The 23,497-nt window shown below is 39.5% G+C and overlaps 1 protein-coding gene across 1 annotated transcript in view; it reads left to right on the forward strand.

Annotated features, from left to right (window-relative positions):
• The first annotated feature begins 3,475 nt into the window (after positions 1-3,475).
• Positions 3,476-23,497, forward strand: part of LOC115475120 (signal transducing adapter molecule 2-like) — a 72,595-nt gene continuing 52,573 nt past the window's right edge. Inside the window, exons 1-10 of the mRNA XM_030210861.1 lie at positions 3,476-3,542; positions 8,535-8,619; positions 9,187-9,262; positions 9,603-9,698; positions 13,569-13,715; positions 16,078-16,147; positions 16,598-16,787; positions 17,693-17,787; positions 20,022-20,095; positions 23,085-23,172. Coding sequence (XP_030066721.1) covers positions 3,476-3,542; positions 8,535-8,619; positions 9,187-9,262; positions 9,603-9,698; positions 13,569-13,715; positions 16,078-16,147; positions 16,598-16,787; positions 17,693-17,787; positions 20,022-20,095; positions 23,085-23,172 — 988 coding nt within the window. The remainder of the gene's footprint in view (positions 3,543-8,534; positions 8,620-9,186; positions 9,263-9,602; positions 9,699-13,568; positions 13,716-16,077; positions 16,148-16,597; positions 16,788-17,692; positions 17,788-20,021; positions 20,096-23,084; positions 23,173-23,497) is intronic.

A 23,497-nucleotide genomic window follows, 5' to 3' on the forward strand; every position in this document is an offset into this window, starting at 1 on the left:
AGGGAAAGAAGTTGATAATTTTACTCTTATTTCCTGGTCACAGATAAAACGGGAAACATTCCAAATCTAGGCCTTGAGCAAATTTTTTTTATTTGAGGAAAGTAAAAGATGGTTTCCCTGGACATTGTGGTTCTTTTTCTTCAGAAAAGAGGCCGGTTATGTTCTCTGGACTTGAAGGATGCATATTACTTCCAGTTACTGGGATGTATTTCTCTGTAGATATCTCAGATTGACTTTTGACTTAGTAAACTTGTCACATGTGTTCACACATGTCTAGCTGTGGTGACTTTATACTGCTCATGCTAGGACTGCGCATGTTTCCCTGTCTGGATATTTGGTTAATCAAGAGCCCATCTAAGGAAGGAGCTCAGAGATCAATGACAACTATCTGGGTGACAGAATCACTAGGGTTTGTCATAAATCGCCTGAAGTCCCATTTGAGCCTGTCTACTCGGAGTTTGCAGGAGCTTTGATAGACATGATTCAGGCAAAAGCTTTTTTTTCTTCTAGAAAGCATTGCCACTTTAGTATCTGTGGTACAGGCGATTTTTTTTCAAGTCTGCAGACATCAGTCTGGGGCATTTTGAAGATGTGGTCCTTATGCTTAGAGTGAACTGAGGCCACCTAGGACTTACAGCAGGCCTCGACAAATTTTTATTAAATCTAGGAGCCAGTCCAAAAACTTAGGAGCCAGCAGCTGAGACTCTCTCGCTTCTTCTTCCCCACCCCTCCAACATTGTCCTTAGTGAATTTTATTTTTTCTTGGGGGGCGGGGGGAAAGAAGAGAGATGGCAATCCCCTGGCAGATCAGCAGTAGCTCTTTCAGAAACTGATTTACTAAAGCTCTTTTCCTATTCTATGTTCTTCTGCAAAGAAACTTTAGTAAATCAGTACCTCAAAGTGCCTTTGCAAGTCACCGGTAGAGCCAGCAGTCTTCCTTTCCAAAGCATGCTGTTAGCTGTGTGACAGCACTGCCTTGATAGATGAAGTGTATCAGGTGGGCCTGTGTTCCCATCAATCTCTCTATCTCTCTCACGCCCCTCTCCAGCCTTCACCCAGTCTCTCTTATGCACCTCTTCCAGCCTTCACCCAATCAGTCTTATACCCCTCCTCCAGCCTTTACCCAATCAGTCTTAAACCCCTCTTCTAGCCTTCACTCAGTCTGTCTTATGCACCTCCTCCAGCCTTAATCCAGTCACTCTCACATGCCCCTCTCTAGCCTTTTCCTGGTCAGGCTTTCTCATACCCCCTTCCAGCCTTCACCCAGTCATTCTCTCTCATGCCTCTCCCTCCAGTTCCCATGTTAACTTTAGTATTTAATGCAGTTATAGACCGGGGTACATTACCCACTTAATACCACACAGGTTATAGTTCTCTTGAAGCCAGGGAAGGATCCAGAATTCCCAGAGTCTTACCGTGCCATCATTATGAGGCTAAATTGCTGGCAATATTTTTGCCAATAGGCTGTCTAGGTTATTGCCTTCCTTAATAGTGGAACCACAAGTGGGCTTTGTTTGTGGCCATGCCATCCCAAAAAATATAAGATGGATTCTGGCTGCTTTGGAAATGGCACACTTTGGAGGGACCCCTTCACTTCTCACCAGCTTTGATTCTGAAAAGGGTTTTGACAGGATGGTGTGGGGGTTCCTATGGCGTTTTGAGGGCCTATGGGGTGGGATGCTTCTTTATTAGAGCAATAGAAGCTTTATATTCTGACCCAAAGATGAAGGTATGGGCTAATGCTATGTTATCAGATATATTTCCAATTAAGAGGGGAACCCATTGGGGTTGTCTTTTGTCTCCCATACTTTTTGTTTTGACTTTAGACAGCTTGTTTAGGGAAATCCAGAGTAACCTGGAGATATAGGGATTAAAAGTTGGTAAAAGTATATTTAAAATATCTGCCTTTGCAGATGATAAATTGATCTATATAACTGCATTTGTCCTTCCCTGTACTACTGGAAAATCTTTGTGTATACGGAGATTTCTTAGGATTCCAACTAAATCTCACAACGTCAGAAACAGGTTCTGACTCTTTACGGAGAGGGGACATCACTTCCTGTACAATGGGCAAATAACTCATTCTGTTATTTGGAGGTACAGGTATCCATGGACAGTCCTTCAATTTATTCACTAAATGTTGATAAACTGCTTCATGACACGAAATGTCAGTTTGACCATTGGTCTCCCTTTCCTACCCTTCTATTTTTGATGGGTAGAATAAATTTGTATCATAGGATAGTTTTACCACAGTGGTTGTAGGTCCTTCAGTCACTCCCCATCTGCCTTCTTAGACGAGATGTTAGAGCCTAAACCTAAAATGAGGTGGCGCTTTCTAATGGGTAATTGGAATTGGGGTGGGTTGGGAGTGCTAGATATGAAGTTGTATAACCAGGCATGTCTTTTACATCACCTAAGAGACTGGATTATGAACACAAGCCTGTTTACAGATGTACCATTTGAATGGGGATATTTTCGTACCTAGTACCTTAATTATCTTATACATGCCCACCTACCTAAGCTGCCCAAGTCATTTTGTATCAGTCTTTCTGTGGAGGGAGTTACTCCGTTTCTGGGACCAATATCCTCATAGTAGTGTTTTCCTTCCATTGGTGGGAAATGCAAAGTTTATGCCAGGAATGGAAAAATGGTGTTTAGTGGGTGGGAAGCTCAGAGTATTCTTTTGGTTGAACATCTGATACGGGAGGATGGTTCCTTTTTTACTTTTCATGAATTACAATAAAGATGGTCCTTTGGCCCAGCTGGTCAATATGCCTATATACAATTGTCACATTATCTGACCTTTCTGTTTCCACATTACTCTTCTTTGGGATTTGGAGGTCAATTGAGGGAGTTTTAGAAGGAGATGTTTTGGGGCAGGTTTCAGTCTTTTTCATAAAGAAATAAATAAATAGGCGTCAACCAACTAAGGTGTATCTACCAGTTTTAGAGGCCTGGAATAGAGATCTGGGTAGCTGTATACGTCTCGCAACTTTTCAAGATATTCTTAAAGCACTACCAGGGATGGTACACAGTGCAGAACTGCAGGAATGTCATAGGGCCTGATTTTCTCAAAAGCAGGCTTTTCTTGCTGGCTGTGCTAACAACCCTTAGTGTCTCAAGTGTCAAGCCGGGTAGAATTCCATTTCTCATGGTCTCTGGCAGTGTAGAGGGATAAAGGCGTTTTAAATAGCATTGTGTAGTTATCTGCAATTAGTATTCGGGCACTCACTTTTTTTTCCCTTAAGGGGATCATTTTTAATAAACCGGCTTTACTGGACTCCCAAGGGGTAAGTGAGCAGCTCTTTGGCAAATCATATATAATGGGGAAAAATGCATACTGAATCTTTGTTTACAACTGTCCCCTCCAGCCTTTGGTATTGGAGGAACAAACTTTATGTTCTAATGTTGTGGGAGGATTATGGGGCCAGATTCTTTCTCCAAAAAAGCAACAAATTTTTTTTTTAAATCTGTAATGGATCCATATTTACAAAAGATAACCTTCAAGGCCCGCAGTCAAGTATTGAATCAGTTTACAGGAGGTAAATAAGGTCGCTGTTGATACTTATTGAGCTGCCGGGGGGGGGGGGGGAGAGGGGGGTGAATTGTTCTGATTTAATGACACTAATGGTTGGGGGTCATAAGAGCAAAGACTACAGATTAACAGTCTAACTTTATAATACATTACGGAGGTATTGTTCAAGGGGAGAGGAAAGGATGTGCTTGCTTCCATTAACTTATGTGTAATTTTGATACTTATGGCTTTATTTTTCTATAATTCAATAAAAGAATTTCTAATAATTAATAGGGATATTACCCCTGCCAATTGTGGGTCAACACATGGTTTTTATATTCTTCCCTACATTCAAAAATATTAGTCTTATCTGGGTTTATTTTCAGTTTACCATCCAGCCGTAAATCTTGTCAAAAACCCGATTCATTTAAAATATAAGCACCAACAAATATTCAGTACAACCCTCAATAAATATGTAAGTTTGTGAAATAAATCTGTAGATTTAAACAAAGTGAAAATTTGGTGGAAAAAACCTCAAAGATCTCCAGGTAGGAGCTAATAACTGTCATCGTTGACAAAAAAAAAACTGTACCACAATTTACATAAGTGTGAAAGTACCCCCTTTCATTTCTTATAATAATTTTTAACAAAGTGAAATGCACTTATCTAGCTTCCTCCAGCAGAATAAAGTAGTCCCCAGACCGACGGCCAGAGTTTCGCACTGCTTTTTCACGGTCGGGACTTCTGGCTTTGCTTTGCCTTCCTGGCAAGATCTTTAGGGTCCACAGCCCCACAATTTATGTTATAGAATAATGGAAGTTCACACCTAATTTAGTCACAGGTATTTACACCTAGGTTTTGTTGGTGTAAATGGTTGTGCCGAATGCCTGTGTTTACAAAAGCAAGCTATAGGAATGTTAGCATTTTTAACGCACGTTAAATGCTAATGCGCCTATAGGAATGTATTGGCGCGTTAGCGTTTAATGTGCCTTAACTTTATGTGTGTGTTAAAAATGCTAATGTGCCTTAGTAAACATACCCCTCTATGTAGTTGTGATTCCTGGGGCTAAGCGCTATTCTATAAATAGCACCTAACGCTAAGCGCTGTTTATAGAATAGCACTAAGCACTGTTTTTGTTTTTTAGGTGCTGTTTATAGCATTTAGTCCCAAGTGTTTATTAGTGTGTGCTAATTGCCATGTTAGTTAACAGTGCTGCATTGTTAGTATTCGTTAAGAGCCATGTTAAAAGCCAAATGTACCTTAGTAAATAGGCTCCTTAGGGTTTGTTGCAAAACCTGATTGTAAGTATGAATATTTAATTTTAATATCAAACATATAAATGGCAAGTGACCGACTCACCTGCAAATGCGCAGTACAGCCCGAACGTTGAGACGTCAAAAGTCCAAGCCCCGCCTCCAACAGCTCCAGAACCAGAAAGGAGGAGGAGTCAGAGGCGGGGCGAGGGGCGGAGAGTACACTAAACAGCCCCAAAGGTACGTGGAGAGGACGGGGTGTGGGAATCGGAGGGGGCGTGGAAATCAGAGGGGGAAGGAGGAACGAATGAAGGCCCCCCTCCCCGACGTTGCCGATGCCGCTGCTCCTGCCTCCCTGTCACAGTAACACCTATACAACACGGCCGAGACCACAATCAAGTCAAGTGCAACGGGATAACAATTACGCTGCGCGCGACACAAATGCGAGAGGTTCGCCAACCCACGCGACTCTTCCATTCATACTTCCACAGCCGGCCAGCGCCCTGCCTTCCTCTCCTCTGATTGGCGGAGCCCCGAGGGGAGGAGCCATGGCGGCGGTGACGTTTCACCCCAAGAGGCGTGGCCCCGGACGCAGACATCGAGTGCTGCGGTTTCGGGGGGAGGAGCCATGGCGGCGGTGATGACGTTTCACCCCGAGAGGCGTGGCCCCGGACGCGGACATCGAGTGCTGTGGTTTCGCGTGGGGGTAGGGGGGGAGGCCAAGGGAAAGAGGAGGGTTGCTAGACATGGGGGGAGGGCAGGGGAGAGAGGAGGGTTGGTGGACGGGGGGAGGCCTGGGGAGAGAGGGCTGCTGGACATGGGGGGAGGGCAGGGGAGAGAACAGGGTTGCTGGACATGGGGGGAGGCCAGGGGAGAGAGGGCTGCAGGACATGGGGGGAGGGCAGGGGAGAGAACACGGTTGATGGATGGGGGGGAGCCCATAGAAAAAAAAACTCGCCTGTTTTAACAGGCTTAACGGCTAGTAAAATGTATAAACCACACTATCTGTAATCCTAGGCAGTGTACAGCATGATCCTCAATAAAAACAAATTGCCCTGTTTACTAAGCTGTGCTGTAAGCGTGCTAATGTTTTTTAGCACGCGCTAACACTAGATACACCCATAGAAATATATGGGTGTCTCTAGCTTTAGTGCATGCTGATTTTTTAGCGCATTAAAACCGCTAGTGCGCCTTAGTAAACTGGGCCCTAACAAAATAAAACAATTTAAAACAACAATAATGCATTAACCAATTCTAAAGGCTTGTTTTAAACAAAAATATTTTAAGGTGTTTCTTAAATGACTGTACTGAACTTACTTTTCTGACATTCAGAGGCAAGGAATTCCACCTTTGTGGCCAAGGGCATAGAAATAGAGGGTCATTATCCTTCCAAATGTTTAGCATAGAAGGTGGCACTTCTAAGAGATGTTTATTGGCTGATCTGAGGCACCTTGGTGGTTGTTTAAAGATGTAAACTAGATTTCCCTAGAACTTTTGCTTTTCTCTTGTTGTAATCTTCAGTCGTACTGGAGGTCGGTTTGGGGCACCACCCAGAAAATATTTACAATCCAAGATGCTCTATCTTTTAAAATACTAATCCTCAAGGCTTCGACTCCTGACTTGTTACTTCCTCCTAAATATGCCAAACTGTTTAACTTAATGATTTATCTTGCTCTTCATCTGATTGCATTGCATTGGAAGAATAATCAGCTTGTTTCATATCACGAATGGTGGAATCTGCTGTGTTCTTATAGGCGATATGAGGAACTGGCTGCCATAAGATTTGGTTGCATCTCCTCTTTCCATAGAGCATGGTCGCTGCTAGACAACTATGTGACTTGTGAAGGGAATTAGCTCTCTAAAGTATGTTGCGCATACTGTCCTGTTTTATTTTTATCAGCTCACTGAACTGTATGGGTTTTTTTTCTTCATTGTTCCATATTATATGCTGTTATGTTTTTATAAATATTATGTTGCTTTAAAATCAATAAATAAAGTTAAAAAAAAAAGATGTAAACTAGATGCTAAAATAACTGGACTTTATTTAGAATTTGAAAAATAACCAGAAGGGTCTCATACTAGATCCTCAATTCAATAGGCAACCTATGTACCTAAAATAAAATGGGTGTTCAAATTTGCTATAACCCATAATTAATGTGGCAGAAGTATTCTGTGTGGCCTGTAAGATTTCAGTACTCACTTGGGAAGACCAAGGAGTAATGCATTGCAATAATAAAAATGTGTATCATGGTATTTTGAACAGCAAGGCTAAAGTTTGCAGGAGATAGGTATTCTCTCTCTTCTTATTTATTTTTAAGCTCTGGCACTCTTTGCTGGAGGATGTGGTAACAACAGTTAGTGTATCTGGGTTTAAAAAAGGTTTGGACAAATTCCTGCAGGAAAAGTCCATAGTCTGCTACTGAGACAGCCATGGGGAAGCAACTGATTGCCCTGGGTTTTGTAGTATGGAATGCTGCCACGATTTGGGTTTCTGCCATGTACTTGTGACCTGTGTTGGCCACTGTTTGAAAAAGAGAATACTGGGCTAGATGGACCATTGGTCTGACCCAGTATGGCTACTCTTATGTTCTTATGTCTCCCTTAGAACAGACTGTTTAGGGGGGCAGTGGTAGAGGGTGTATTACTAGATTCTATCAAGCTCTAATGCTACAAATCCCTGTACCAATTCAATACAAAACGGCTTGGGAAGTTACACTGGGAAGCCAATTTGAGATGGAGGTATGAGTTTTCATAGCATCTAATATGGGGGAGAATGGTTACAAAGTGTTGTACCAATGGTATTATACACCTGCACAACTTAAATCTATGTATGGGCAAGGCAGCGATAGTTGCTGTCGAGACTGTGGGGCACAGGGGACCTTCTTACATATCTGCTGGACGTGTTCTCTTTCATAGTCCTTTTGGGATCAGGTCATGCAGCTACATTGGAAGTTCTGGGCATGCCTCTTTCCAAAACAGCTGCTGGATGTTTGCTGAATATTGGCCCTGCCTCGTGATAAGAGAAAATGAGTTCATACGATTGTCATCACTGGTTGCCTGGTCTTGGCATTTGCTTGGAAAATGCTCACCGTACCTGTTCGGTTTTGATAACCAAGTTGAACCATACACACTTGATGTCTAAACTGACGGCACTTAAAAGGAATATGCTGCTATCTTGCTACCGTATCTGGGACAGTTATGACACATGGTTAGACTCGATTCTACCATCTTCTTCTACAGCTACTTCTGCTGGTTTGTTCCTGAGATAGGAAGCTTTGTCATCCCAATGTTGCCCTCTCAAAGGTAGGGGTGGGGTGATGGTGTTTTTGGGTGGGATGGGAGGAGCATACTACAGCTTTTCTATGGCTGCACAACAAAGATGTATAGTATGTCCTTTGCTTAATGACTCATTTGGTGATCGTGATTCTGTTTGCTGTATTTGTTACTGCTCCAGTGATGTTTGTATTTTGTGTAAAACTTGAAATAAACTTTAAAAAAAAGGACGATTTTTTTGAACCAAAAATATAGATGTTTTTCTGGTTCAAAAATGACTATGTTTGGCACTGGATTATTTTTTTTTAAATGCCCAAAATTGGATTTGGACATCATATTGAAAATGCCCCTCGTAGTTTTCATAACTTTTATTTCTTGTCTTCAGATGTGTTGGATTAGTTTCAGTTATTCTAACACACTTGCTTCTTTTGCTTTTGATACGTTTTTGAGTTGTCTGCTTATTATACTTATATCTATTTTTTTTTAATTCTAGAAAAAGCTACAAATGAAACTAACACCAGTGATGACTGGGGCCTCATTATGGACATATGTGATAAAGTTGGAAATACTCCCAATGGGTAAGACTCCTATTTGAAAGTGTATTTTCTTATCTTTTTAAAACATTCTGTCTTATGTTTTTCCTCTTTTTTGTCAAGGCAGTATGCTTTTTGGAAAACAAGACAAACATCTGACTCTATGTTCTAGACCTTTCAAGCTTTAGTTGGCAAATGTCTCTTGTCCTGGACTGAAAACTTTCTGAACAGGAGGAAGAGTAGTGGGGTAATTTTGGCAGGCTACCAACTTTCACACAATAGAATGTGCAGGACTTAAAAATTGGCAGGGGGCTGTAAGTAAATAAAAGCAGCTGTGTATTTTTTCCTGGAGGAGCATGCATACTTCTGTTCACTAGCTGCTTTCTTTTTTTAATAAAAAAAAAAAAGATGACGACCCTGATACAAGGCCCATCTACATTAGCTGGTAGGGCACTTATTAATCCCTGCTACTTTTGTTTGATTTGGTGATTGCTTTGATTTATGTAAACAAGATTACTGTGCTATCTGTGTAATGAATGTATTCAGTTATTTTAGAATGACTGAAAAATGTAGCTTTCAAAAATTTATTTCTTTGGAAAAATTGTTTTCTAGGCCAAAAGACTGCTTAAAAGCCATCCTGAAAAGAATAAATCACAAAGTCCCTCATGTTGCCTTGCAAGCACTAACTGTAAGTAGATTTCTTTGAAATATTCTTGGAATACATTACACTAGAACAGGCTCTTGCCAGGTCGGGTTTTCAGGATTTCCTCTGAAAATGCATGAGATCTATTTGTATACAATGGAGGCAGTGAATGCACATAGATCTCTTGCATATTCATTGGGGAAATCCTGAAAACCCAACTGGGTTATGGCCCTTGAGGACCGAGGTTGGATAACCCTGCACTAGAATCACACAAGGTTATTAATTGTTCACCTTCTGAGAATGACAGATATGTTTGTAAGCCTATTTTTATGCTTTTTTATATATGATAACTTATTTGCTGTTTTTTTTTTTCAATGATTTTTAGCTTTTAGGTGCCTGTGTGTCAAATTGTGGGAAACCATTTCACTTAGAAATATGTTCACGAGATTTTTCAACTGAAGCATGTGGAATAATAAACAAGGTAAATTATTGGGGATTGGATGGGGGTCTGCAAAGCAGGCCACACAGTTTGCTGAGATTCATAGTACTAGTAGTAGTAGTAGATTCATTTGTTTTTGGAAGATTGTTAGAACTTATGTTGAGTAATTGCTGTATTGAATTCTCTCTTTTAGTTGAAATTAATATTTGAATGTTTTTATTATGTCAAGTGTTGTATTATGTTTTATTATTATGAATATACTTTTCTTACCTGTTCTGGGCATAGTTGGGAGGATGGGCTAAAAAATTGAGTGAGTGAGTAAATAAATAAATAACTAGTGTAAATGTTAACTGTGAGCAGTTTTTAGTAACTTTACATATGAAAATCCACCTCAAGAATGAAAGAAGAGATGGGGAAACTAGGAAGGTCATCTTTTTTTTGTGTGTGTGTGTGTGTAGCCTGTCTCTCTGGAGTGGGGGTTTTCCCCAGAGAGTACACAGAAAGATGGGGGGAAAAGCCCACAAAATAAAGGTGGATGAGGAGAGGCAGATGCCCCAAGACCCCCCTCCAAAAATAAAATCTGATGGGACATCTCAGAGGCTAAGATGACATTGCACTACTTTGATCCTGCTCACTTCCTAGGGTATAGTCAAAAGTTGTATTGGTTCTTTTCTCCAGACTCCCTTAAAACTGTGTCTCTCCTGATTTTCTCTAGTTTAGCCAATATGGCCTGTGGCAGCTCCTCTCCCTGCCCAAGGCCTAGCTTGATTCCCTTTCACTACTCAAAAACTCCCTACCAGTCCCAAGATACAGAGCTTTATATAAGTACCCTCCAGATCTATAGAAACATGTAGGCAGATAAAGACCTAAAGATCTATAGAAGAATGTAGGCAGATAAAGACCATATGGCCTATCTAGTCTGCCCATCCATGCCATCTATTCTCTCTATCATTCCCTTAGAAATCCTATGTACTTATCTCAAGCTCTCTTGAATTCAGATACTGTTTTCACCTCCACTAGGAGACCGTTCCACAAATTCACCACGTTTATGCCGTATAAGTATTTGATATCTCTATCATATGTCCCCTTTCCCGCCTTTCTTCAAAAGTATACATATTGAGATCTTTAGATCTGTCCCCATATGCTTTATGATGAAGACCAGTGACTGTTTTAGTAGCTGCCCTCTGGACCATCTCCATCCTGTTTATATCTTTTTGAAGGTGTGGTTTCCAGAATTGTACACAATATTATAAATGAGGTTTCACCAGAGTCTTATACAGAGGCATCATCACCTATTCCTCTCCCTATGCACCCAAACATCCTTCTAGCTTTCGCCATCACCTTTTTTACCTATTTTGCTACCTTAAGATTATCACATACAATCACGCCCAAGTCCTTCTCTTTTGTGCACAGAAGTTCTTCACTCCCTAAACTGTACCGTTCCCTCTGGTTTTTACAGCCCAAATGCATGACCTTGCATTTTTTTAGTATTAAATCTAAGTTGCCAAATTCCAGACCATTCCTCTTGCTTCACTAAGTCCTTTCTCATGTTATTCACACCATCAGGGTTGTCTACCTTACTGCGGGTTTTGGTATCGTCCATAAAGAGACAAACCTTACCACATAGCCCTTACTGTGACAAAACAGGGTATTTATGTCTGTGACTTCTTAAGTGAATGTATGACACATTTGTTCCCTAGTGCATTTTCCTTGTTTGGCCAGCAGATGGTGACTTTTTTTTTATTTTTTTTTTTGTAAAGCTGTTACAGAAGTGACAGTTTTTTCCCACCTAAGCTGTGAGGTAATCTTTAGTCTCAGTAAGGGACTGGGAGCACAGATGTAAACATCTCTGTCCTGAGATTCTTGGAGAAGCTTGTGAGCAGTTAATTTCCTGAAGCTTCCTAGTTGCTACCCAGGTAGAGACAAAGTGTTTAGATAGTTTTAATATTGATCCTTATTCAGTTACCTGTTTTTGCCTGTTACTTTTTCATCTGCTTTATATGGTTCTAATTTTGTGACAATAAACCCTATTAGCTTATTGGCTCTGTTGTCTTGGACTGACTAAGAATCCTGGTGGTTTGTGGTTTAGATCTGTGGGTGCTTTCTAGGAACTGTGGGACCCCTGAGAGTGTGGCTCAGTAACTTAGAAATCACTGGGGAATAACTTGAGAGTGGGAAACTCACCCAGAGGCAAGTGAGACCCAGTTGGTGGGGAGGAGGGTGCTAGTATAGCACAAGTGGCAGGTGCAGGCGGACCTGAGCAGTGCTGGGGACAGACCCTCCAGGTGGCCGCAGGGTTAGTCCCAGGCAGGTACTAGGTGTTCCATGACACTTACAAAATATTTAGAAGAACCAACCCAAGAACCGATCCTTGCGGCACACCACTGGTAGCATCCTTTTTCTCAGGATCAGCTCCATTTTCTACTACCCTCTGTTGTCTTCCACTCAACCAGTTCCTAACCGAGTCAATCATTTTAAGGCCCATACTGAGGGCATTCAGTTTATTTATTAGTCATTTATGCAGAACTATGTCAAAGGCTTTGCTAAAATCTAAATACACCACATCCAGAGCTCCTCCTTGATCGAACTCTCTGGTCACCCATCCTCCTCCCCTTATCTAGGTTCCCATTCAGAAAAAAAACAGAAAAAGAACCCCACCATCGCAGTACATTCAGATTATATACATTAAAACAAGATTTTCAGGTTCATGGTGCAATCTTCCCCTCAATGTTCATCATTTTAAGTATCGACAGAGAATTCTTGGGGTCCTGCTACATTTGTTTGTGTCAGTTTAGTTCATCCCCCCAACCCCCTGTGCACTTTCAATTGGTGTAAACATTGGGCAGCCACACGCTTTATCTGACAAAAGGAGAGTGCTGAATCAGTGGTTTGAGAAACGCCAACAACTAATCTTTATCACTTTCAGAAAACTGAATTAGTCACTTGGCCAACATGTTATGCTATTATGGTGATTGTCTTTGACTAAACTAGATGCCCTGTATGTCAGTTTGGAATGCCTTTACATGAATTATAGGTATTTTCGTGGCAAGAGCTTCTTTCCCAAATGCTGAAGTTCCTTTCTACAGCATAGCAGAAAAATATAGGAATATTTACAACAGCACCCTAATTTCATTGCATTTAGAATGTGGAAGTAGTTTAGAAAGGGGAGGAGCTTACAAGCAACATTTTGCACTAATATCTCCTTAGGAAAGAATTAAAATTTGCATGAAAATGGGGATTGAAATGTATGGTGTAGTTATTGCTTGGGTGGCTACTTCACTAAAGCATTTTGGTCCAGTTGACCAAAACGTCACCTGAGTTGAAATGCTGTCTGAGAGTCTATAGCACTGAAATGAAATTTGTGTGTGTGTTTATATATATATATATATATATATATATATATATATATATATATATATATATATATATATATATATATATTTTTTTTTTTTTTAGTTTAGGTTACCCTAAGTTACAGTCAGGTGCAGTAAGTATTACCCTTTAATTTGAGTTTAGGTTATCCCAAGTTACAGTCAGGTATAATAAGTATTACCCTGTCCCCAGAGGGCTTACTATCCAAGATGTAAAAGTGGTATTTGAGAGTGAAGTAATTTGTCCAAGATCATAAGACGCATCTATAGAAGAACTGGGATTTGAACCCTGATTTCCCTTTTAGGCCACACCTCCACTAACTTTGAAGCTAGTGGGTTTTTCTCTGGTTTCCTTCTAATATGTTAGCAAAACCTTGTAAATGATGTTCGTGTACCATTGGGAGAAGGGCAGCCATTTTTATAATTTAAGTGGAGAAAGCTTGATAGTAATGCTAGCAGAATTTGGTTCTCTATTGGACACACACAAGTATTGCTTTTGTTGTAGACATGATGATGTCATATCTTCTAACTTTTTTTGTAGGCTCATTCAAAAGTAGCTGAGAAGCTGAAATCGTTAATGGTAGAATGGGCAGAAGAATTTCAGAAGGACCCCCAGTATAGCCTGATATCTGCTACTATTAAATCCCTGAAAGAAGAAGGAGTGACTTTCCCTACAACTGGAACACAGGTAGCACTGAGCAAGAGATGTGTATGATTTACGGTTTATTTTGTGTTCATTTCTCTGTGTGTTTTATATGTACCCATTTGGTTCATTTCTATGTAGTATATGCTTTTATTGTGCCAATGAAACAGGATCAAGGAAGAATGTGTATGTCCAGTTCTAGCAGAGTCAAATATGTGAATTATCAAATTATGATTTAGCAATCAGTCTGGCTATTTATTGAGTGTCCTAAAGTATGAGCACTACTGGATTACTGCAATGGTTTCTTTTATTATGCTAGAACTATCACATGCATATTCTGGAAATATATGAAATTATATAGATTGTTATGAAATAACTAACATAAGGGTAAATGAATTGCCCTGAAAAGAATATACAGCAGTGAAGCCTTTCCCTGGAACTTGAGGACTTCCCCACATGGCTGTAAGATGTATGAAGTAATGTATGTTTCCAGGACCCACTCCTTTTTTGCTTAGGGTAGTAGTTCCCAAATCAGATCCTGGAGGCACCACAGCTAGTCAAGTGTTCAGGATATCCACAATGAATATTTATGAGAGAAATTTGCAAGCAGTGGAGGCAGTGCATGTAAATCTCTCTCATGAATATTCATTGTGGATATCCTGAAGACCTGACTGGCTGGGGTGTCTCCAGGATTAGGTTTGGAAACCACTGTTTTAGGGGACAGATTTTAACTTTACACATACTGCAACTGTGTGTAGATGTGCTCATGCTCCAGGGAGAAAGGAAAGCAGGCGGGCAGCTGCTATTACACAACATAAATCAGAGCTTCCCATCCAATAGACCTCAGTTAAGTCTGTTGTACAATAACACTGTGACTGAACTACAAAACCATCAGTGAGAATAAGATTGACAAAAGATTATGTATCATTGCTATAGTTGCAATGGAAAGCTTCTATTCAGTATATCACAAATAGGTAGAGAATTTTTTGAAAAGCTGGTAAAGAAAGAACAACAGTTGTTAAGGGATTGGTGGTATATTTTGGTAAAGTGCCAAAAATTCTGTAGAAGCTCCTAGGTAGATATTTGTATGGCAAGGGAAAGGGAAAAGTCCTGCCACCTCTTTCTCTAATGAGATTAGCACATTCAGCCCCCAGATTTTGGAAATTATGATTGTCGTGCTGGCACTGTAGAGGAGAGGGGTAATGGCATGCCAGAAGGGAGGGCTTATTGTGGCATGCTTGCAATGGGTTGCCAATCTCTCCTTTAAAGCATTTTTCACTATTGGCTAAAATATTAATTGTATATGCCTCTTTAAATTCAGTGCACAAACCCCTAAAAGTTGTTTTGAGGAATAACAAATGAACAAGCATGGTATTTAGAGGTATATTTTTAAAGCACTTAGACTTACAAAGTTACATACAGGCTCGTTTTCGAAAGAGATGGACGTCCATCTTTCGACATAAATTGGAATATGGACGTCCATCTCCCAGGGACGTCCAAATCGGTATAATCGAAACCCGATTTTGGACGTCTCCGACTGCAGTCCGTCAGAAGGACATCCAGATCTCAAGGGGGCGTGCCAGGTGTGTGTTCAAGGCGGGACTTGAGCGTTCCTAAGACATGGATGTCTTTCAGCTATAATGGAACAAAACAAAGATGTCCAAGACTACATTTTGAGCTAGACCTGTTTTTATAACGAATAGCTGCAGTGGGAATTGAACCCACTTTCCCAGGATCAAAGTCTGCTGCACTAACCACTAGGCTGCTCCTCTACTCCACACAAGAGGTGCCCCAAATGGCCAGATGACCACTGGAGTGTCTCTGGGATCACCTCCCCTTACTCTCCCAAATCACAAACCATTTTTCCAAACAGCACTTTCAAAAGGAAAAGAGAGACTTTTTTTGTGGAAAATGACCTTTCCTGTTCTGATTTTGGATGTTTTACAAAAAATGTTCAAATTCAGACTTAAATGTCATATCTAGAAATACCCTTTCTGTATTTGACTTGACCAAAGTCTCAAGGAGCAGCAGTGGGAATTGAACCTATGTTGCCAGGATCAAAGCCCGCTGCACTAACCATTAAGCCACCCCTCCTCTGTTTTAGACGTCTTGCATTTGGATGTTTTTTGTTTGAAAATGGACCAAGAACAAGGACGTCCAAATCACAGGACGTCCTTGGTATTTTCGAAACGAAAGATGGACGTCCATCTTTTTTTGAAAATGACCTTTTCCCTGCCTCCGAAGTTGGACATCTTTGTAAAACGTCCAAATTCCGACTTAGACGTTTCTTTCGAAAATGCCCCTCATAGTAACCTATGGAACTTTGTAAGTCTAAGTGCTTTGAAAATGAGCTCTTTATTCTCTTAATTATAGTTCTGTTGTAACTGTCTCACCCTTCATTTTGCAGAGTGGTTCAAATCCTGTCAAGAATGGTACATTACCTGTTAATAACAAAGAAGATGAAGATATAGCTAAAGGTAACAAATCTAATTTTGGAAACTTGAAATTAATTTTTAAACATTTATTGTTAAAGTGTAGGATTTTGACAGTTTATATAAAACTAAAAGGGTAATTAAACTCTACTACTTAATTTTTTAACTTTCCATGAATTAACTTTACTTCCGTTATGGTGTCAAGTGGTCCTGGACAGACGTCGGAGGTTTCTGATGAGAATTTTTCCTCAAGATACAGGAGTTATTTTCTGTTTTTACGAGGTTAATGAAGGTGGGCAGTGACAATTAAATTAGCCTGATATATCTAGTCTATATCTTTTAAAGCTTCATAACTGCTTTCATTTTTTAATCTTTTTAAAAGATTTTTCTTCTTACGGCAGAAGCCAGGGGGGTACCAGAGATCATCATCATTTAATTATTAGTAATGTGCCTGCTCAGTTTTATCTCACTTTTTTCTCTTTATTTGGCCCATAGCAATTGAACTGTCCTTGCAAGAACAGAAACTGCAGTCATCAGAAGTGAAATCTTTATATCCAAGTATAGAATTGCAACATGATAGTCAGAAGATGCCTAGGAAGGTTCGAGCCCTCTACGATTTTGAAGCGGTTGAAGACAATGAGCTCACGTTTAAAAGTGGAGAAATTATTATTGTGCTGGATGATAGGTAAATCTCTGATATATATTTGAGTGCTAATCTTGGCCCATCTTCCATATGGTAGAAGCTAGTGTATAGGGAATTCGCATTTTTAAAAATCTTTCTGATAATGTTTCTTGAACTATTAGTTGATGTTTTTATCCTACTGGGTACCTGATGTGTTTAGTCTGTGTAAGTTCTCTAGATGAGGAATACTTTCTATAAAAGGGATAACTAAATATAGCAGATGAATTATGCCAACCAGTCTAATAACTGGTGAAACCTGTTTTACAAATGATATGGTAGTAGATGTCTTTCTAAATTGTCTACTGAAGTACCAAGAGGATATGAAGGGTAGTTACTGGCATGAGAATGTAGAAATATTCCTGTCTTTAAACCTTCTATACCACTTGAACCTTGCTTAGGCCACTCTCTCTCTCATTTGATCAGCAATTTCTGCATACTCATTTGGGCTTGCAGTTCAGTCAGAAACGGGCTGGGATCCAGATTAATAAGCCCTTATTCACAACTATCCAGTGACTTTTTTACTTTTTTATTTTTCTTGTATGTCCCTGCCTAACTTACCCAGCCCAGTCATTGCAGCAACAGGGGCCACCCATCAGGGTCTGGGCCTGACAGAAAGAGCAAGGTGAACAGGTGCCAGACCCAGGGAGTGCCAACATGCATTACGCTGGAGTTGGGTCCAGTGCAGTGTGCCACAGGTAGCGACAGGGTTCTTATGCAGCTGCGTGCACCAAGGTCATCAAAGGGAGATACAGGGTACTCCTTTCCTCCCCCACCCCATGGAATGCTCAGACTGCCTGCCAGGGTCTCTTTTGGAATGCTGTGATTAAGGACCCTAAATCAGCTGTGAACAATAATTAGTATTGAAATATGTAAAGTTTTTTTGATGCAGTTTTGTAATTGCTTCCCAGTGATACCAACTGGTGGAAAGGAGAAAACCATAGAGGAATAGGATTATTCCCATCTAATTTTGTGACATCTACCTTGAATGTAGAACCTGAAGCAGGTATGTAAAAATGTTACTGACTGTTAAGTGTAATGGATTATTTCCATTCAGTTTCACTTCATTTCTTTAAGATAGCATGAAGGTCCCTTGACCCATGGATTTCTCATCATGCCTTTTTCCCCCACTGGAACCCAGAACAAACATGAACTGGATTAATTCTCTCTCAGTGTCTATTTCTTAATATAATGGAGATGCTCGTCCATTAGATTAATTGCTGTTTGCAGCAGTTTTTGCCCATTTTGGGTGGGGGAGGGGATGGTGGTGAAATGAAATGGAAATCATTCCATTGGTGCATTTGATTTGTTGATAGGCTCTGTTCCTGTCTTTTACAGTGTTTCCCAAACAGAGGGTTGATTTGATTTTGCCCCTCTGAAGAAGAGATTTCAGAAGTTTTTCAGCTTCCTCTCAAAATAGTAATTAGTAAAAACTAGCCTGAAGGAGCTAAATATGTGAAATGGTGAAAACAAAATAATTCTTCATTATCAAGTTTTCTTTTTTGTGACACAGATTGAATAGTGTCATTACAGTTTCAAAGCTGTCTGTAACTATAGCTCCCTTAATGCAAAATGGCAACACTTTTGTTCAGAAGCTGAATTTGACAATCAGCAATAACTAAGCAAAGTCATATTTGGAAATAAATATGTTATAAGAAAGCAATTTCTTTCCAGTGATTTACAAGTAGTCAACAAACTTTTTCTGAAACAAAAGTTTTGTCATGAAGTACCAGGTAATGTTCATTTAATGGCATCAGTTTATTGTTGGAATTTTCCATGTGCTCGTATTCCTTTTAGCTTGTATTTGTATGCACTCAAGGACTGCTTTAAACATGGCATGAAATATTTAAAGGGGAAGGGGGTCAAGCTGCTAATTTGTACTTCATAGTTCTCTCTTCTGTACATTTAAATATGCTTTTTTGATGCAAGGGGATCCAAATTAAAGGTTTGTAGCTATAACAAAAAATCATTTTGTAAATTATCCTTAAGAATTTTGGCTTAATCCCCAACCCCTGAATTCTTTAAAGCCACTAAAACTTGCACGCACACTCAATTTGCACATAGAATGTAATTGAATAATGAGCTCTTTAGCACTGATAATTGGCCTAACAAGCAATTATTGGCACTAATTAGATTTGGAATATACGTATGTAAATTTAGGCACAAGTTCAGAAAGGGGGTGTGAAAATGGGAGGGTTATGGGCAGAATGGGTGTGTTCCATATTATAAAATAAGGGGGAAATGCGCCTAACTTATTTATTTATTAGGATTTATTTGCCACTTTTTTTGAAGGAATTCACTCAAGATGGTGTACAGCAAGAATAAGTCAAACATAAGTAATAGACAGTTACAGCAGTAAAAATATTCAAATAACAATACGAAGTATGGCATAGTATAATACTTACAATGTCAACACAATACGTACTAAAACATTTCCTTAAGGACCTTGAAAGTCAGACATAGAAATTTAAATTTAACCCTGTATTGTACTGGTAGCCAGTGAAGATTTTGCAAAAATGGTGTGATGTGATTATGTTGTTTGCAACCTTCTATTAGTCTTGCTGCAGCATTCTGAATCAGTTGAAGCTGGTGCAGACCCTTTGTAGTCAGACCAGTGTAGAGTGCATTATAGTAATCCAGTCTTGATGTTATCATGGCATGCACAACTGACACAAGATTTGCCTTCTCAATGTAAGGAGAGAGGCAGTGTAGTTGCCGCAAATGGTAGAAGCAGCTGTTGAAGGTTGCTTGGATTTAGGTGTGAAAATTTGCACCACTCTTCAGTTGGTTCAAATGGCTTCACCCAAAGTTAGGCACGATTTCCGAGCGTAAATGCTGTTCTATAAACTGTGCCTGACTTTAAGCGTGGCTTATAGAATCATGTTTTTTTTGTTGCCATATGTAGAATTCATCCCTAAGTGGGCAGCAAGAGGAGCAGATTTAGGGCAGATGGAAAAAGTTAGGACCTAAGCACTAAACTCATAAACTGGGTTTAAATGTAGGCAAAAGAATCGGTAAACATAACTTTTAAACTTCTAAATTAAGATGTATTATCAGATGAAAGCTTAATTCCTAAATTTGGCTAAAGATAGGGCACAAATTTAGGCGTTCAGGGTTGTTGTTGGTTTTTTTTTTTTTGAATGCTGGGCCCTTTAATTTATTTTTAGTATTATAGAATAGAATTCAGTATTTGGTCTTTGGTCTCAAAAATGGTTTGATTTATTTCAATGTCCTCTGCAGCGGCTGTCGAGAAAAACAGTATTACTGAGGAAGAGACCAGGAAGGCAGAGCCTGAGCCAGTTTACATTGATGAGGTATTTATGCAATACTCATGTACCTGTACTTCTCCCACATAGACCACTTCTAAGATCAGTCTGATATGTACTTAATTCTCCTTAAATACATACTTAAACCCCAATATCACATTTGATAAAGATCAGAATTCTCTTTTTGTGTGTGTGTGTGTGTATCCTGCCTCCCTTGAATAGATTGTAAGATCCAAGAGGGAGGGACTGTCTTGTGTCTCTATAAAGCACTATGTACATTCTATATATGGTGTACAAATCCACGCTAATATGCATAACGGCATGTTTATTACTGTCATGACAAAACTCAGCCGGGGGAGCAAATCGTGTGTATTATGAGACCAGTATTCAAAAAGACATATGGGTAACTTTGGGAGTTTTTGGATGAAGTCCATCATTTAAAAAAATTTGCTGGCAGCCAATATATATGGTGATGTTGGACCAAACTTTATTGTTATATATATATTTTTTGTTACATTTGTACCCCGCGCTTTCCCACTCATGGCAGGCTCAATGCGGCTTACATGGGGCAATGGAGGGTTAAGTGACTTGCCCAGAGTCACAAGGAGCTGCCTGTGCCTGAAGTGGGAATCGAACTCAGTTCCTCAGTTCCCCAGGACCAAAGTCCACCACCCTAACCACTAGGCCACTCCTCCACTACGTATAAAGGAGGGCCATGGACAGTCCAGGGGCAGGATTTCAGTTTAGTTGGATAGCAGTGGGATTGAGCTATTATCTGGCTAACATTATTTGGATATCTTGGCTGCAGAACTGCAGAAATAGCAGAATATTTAGTGGCTTGGAGATATATGGGTATCTCTTTTGAATATATGCATAAAGGCATCCAAATAAATATTTGGCCTGCTGAATATTGCCTTCTCTTTAATTTTCTACTTACATTTATTTTATAAATGAAAATAGTCTGATTTGCTAAGCAGAAATTGATTCACACTGAAACCTTTCAAAAAAAAAAAAAAAAGGCCTTTTTTACTGGTGCGCTAAAAAATGGATCGGCGTGCACCCCAAACCACTCCTACACTACCGCAAGCCATTTTTCATGTGCCTTTGTAAAAGGACCCCATAGTGGACAACGTTACACCATATATACTTGAATATAAACCGAGATTTTTTGGCCAGAAAAAAAGGCATCAAAAATTGAATCTCTGCTTATATTTGGGCCTGTACTCCATACCCTGTGGCATTGGTAACTCAAGGGAACTTTTATTAAGCTGTAGTAAAAAGTGGCCTTACTGCAGCCGTAAGAATGGCCTTTTTGTATTTTTTAGTATTAATGGCTGTGTGCTAATGTTGCCATTATTGCGTGACCATTAAAAAAAAATTTACTGTATGAACACTTACCACAACCCATTTTGTAGGCATAAGGGCTCATATACTATCCATGCACTAACCAGTTAGCGTGCAGAAATGTAACTGCACTGACTGATTGGCGCAGGAACGCTCACGCTCTGTCCCTTTCCACAACCCCCCCTCCCACTTTTTTTAGAACGTGATTAGTAGACGCATACTTAGTGGTTATTGTAGGATGTCTGAGTGTGTCGCACAGTATGCCATTTTAAACTACGTTATGTGCACGTTAACACAGCTTAGTAAAAGGGCCCTTCAGTCAGTCACGTTCAGGTATGGTAAGCATTTCCTTGCATCCAGGAGGCTTACATTCTAGCTTTATTAACCTTGTTAATACATTACTATATCTTTACTCTTTAATGCACATTGTTTTTAACTTGATTCAATTGGCAATAATATAATGGGGGTCAGTGTTAAATAATGTGCACTATTCCATTAAAGCATCTTAGTAAATTTAGCTTGCTGACATTTTTGCCCAGATTCACAAGGAATGTTAGTGGGATTTGAACCTTTGCTTCCATGTGTCAAAAGTGTTATGTTTATGCATGTTTGGTGAAGTTTGAAATATTAGAGTAATACAGGATTCTATTTACATTACACCTTCATTGTCTTAGCAACAGCCTTGCACTTTAGTTAGGGATATTGCCTTAGTAAACCACACAGCTTTGAGTTTTAGGACTCGTAGAACTTCAGTCTTCACTTCAGTCATCCTAATATCTATACATTGCATGTTAAAAAAAACTAAATTTTGTAAGGAGGTTTTAGTTTTCTGGGCTTTAGAAAGTGTTACTATCTGGATAGGGCATTATAGCTGCCCTTAGGATTGCATCTCATTCAGTAAATTACCTATTTTGGGGAAGCTGTACCATGCTACTTCTTTATTGCGTTATATCATTTTCAAAGACACTGGGGTAGATAAGTTTTAAATAAAATGAAAATGTTGTGATTGGTGGACAAAGCAACACTTTCTTTTAAAATAGAAATTTTCATGCAAAACTTTAGGTACCCTTTGAAAAATAGGGAAGTGATAATTTTTGGATGGTGTTTGGATAATCATAAACAAAAAATATGACTTCTGCTAAATGTCCTTCCCCTTTCAAATGCAAAAAGGGTTTTAAAACTGTAAGCAGCACTTCAGTAAGAATTAATAGGAGCTGGATGACAGGGTTTTCTCTTACTTATTGAAGATTTGACCAGGAGTAAATTTTATTGAGCTTTGAGAGCCATTGTAGCAAAAATAAAGGGCTGGTGTATATATATTTGTAGGAATGAATGTTCTCAATCTGGAAAGTGAGTAGATTCAAGGATGGTAATGGAGTGTCTACAATGGCTTCTTTACCTGCACATTTTGAATAGCCTTTTTAAGGCCATCAGAAAGATCTTCTTTTGCTGACTGAATAACTAACTGGTGAGCTTCCAAAAGCCCTTGACGGCGAGGACAGCTCATCCTTTGTGACATCAGAGGGGAGGGATCACAGTGGTGGGTAGCCTATACCAGTTGCTATTTGGCAAATACCTGAAAATGTATTACTATCTCTGCTCCTGAGACTGACATGATATCGGGAAATCAAATCAAATCCTCTGGTTTACTGTTTTGAATTGAGTTTTTTTATATCAAAGTTTTCATTTTCAGGACAAAATGGACAGAGCATTGCATTTATTGCAGAGTATAGATCCCACAGATCCGAAGCCTGATGCATCAGATCTTCTGGATTTAGAAGGTATGTTAATGGATGTTAGTGCTTTTTCTATCTTAACAGAGCTACTTCTTCCCTTCCTCTTGTTTTCAGATTCTGGTTCTGTTTATTTTATAAACTGCCTATAAAAGAATAACAGTATTTACTAACCTGGTCAATCTCAAGAATCCTTGGTAGCTTACAAAAATAACATACATAATTAAATCATATATAAAATATGTAAGATTAAAACATACTACAAAAGCAACATGTTCAACATAAAAAAAATTATATAAAAGAAAAAAACAAACCAGAGCTAAAACCAAAATCTCCCCATCAAGCTTCTTTCGTTCTGTACCATATGCTTGTT

This window comes from Microcaecilia unicolor, chromosome 7 (assembly GCF_901765095.1).
Source record: "Microcaecilia unicolor chromosome 7, aMicUni1.1, whole genome shotgun sequence".
NCBI classification, from domain to species: Eukaryota; Metazoa; Chordata; class Amphibia; order Gymnophiona; family Siphonopidae; genus Microcaecilia; species Microcaecilia unicolor.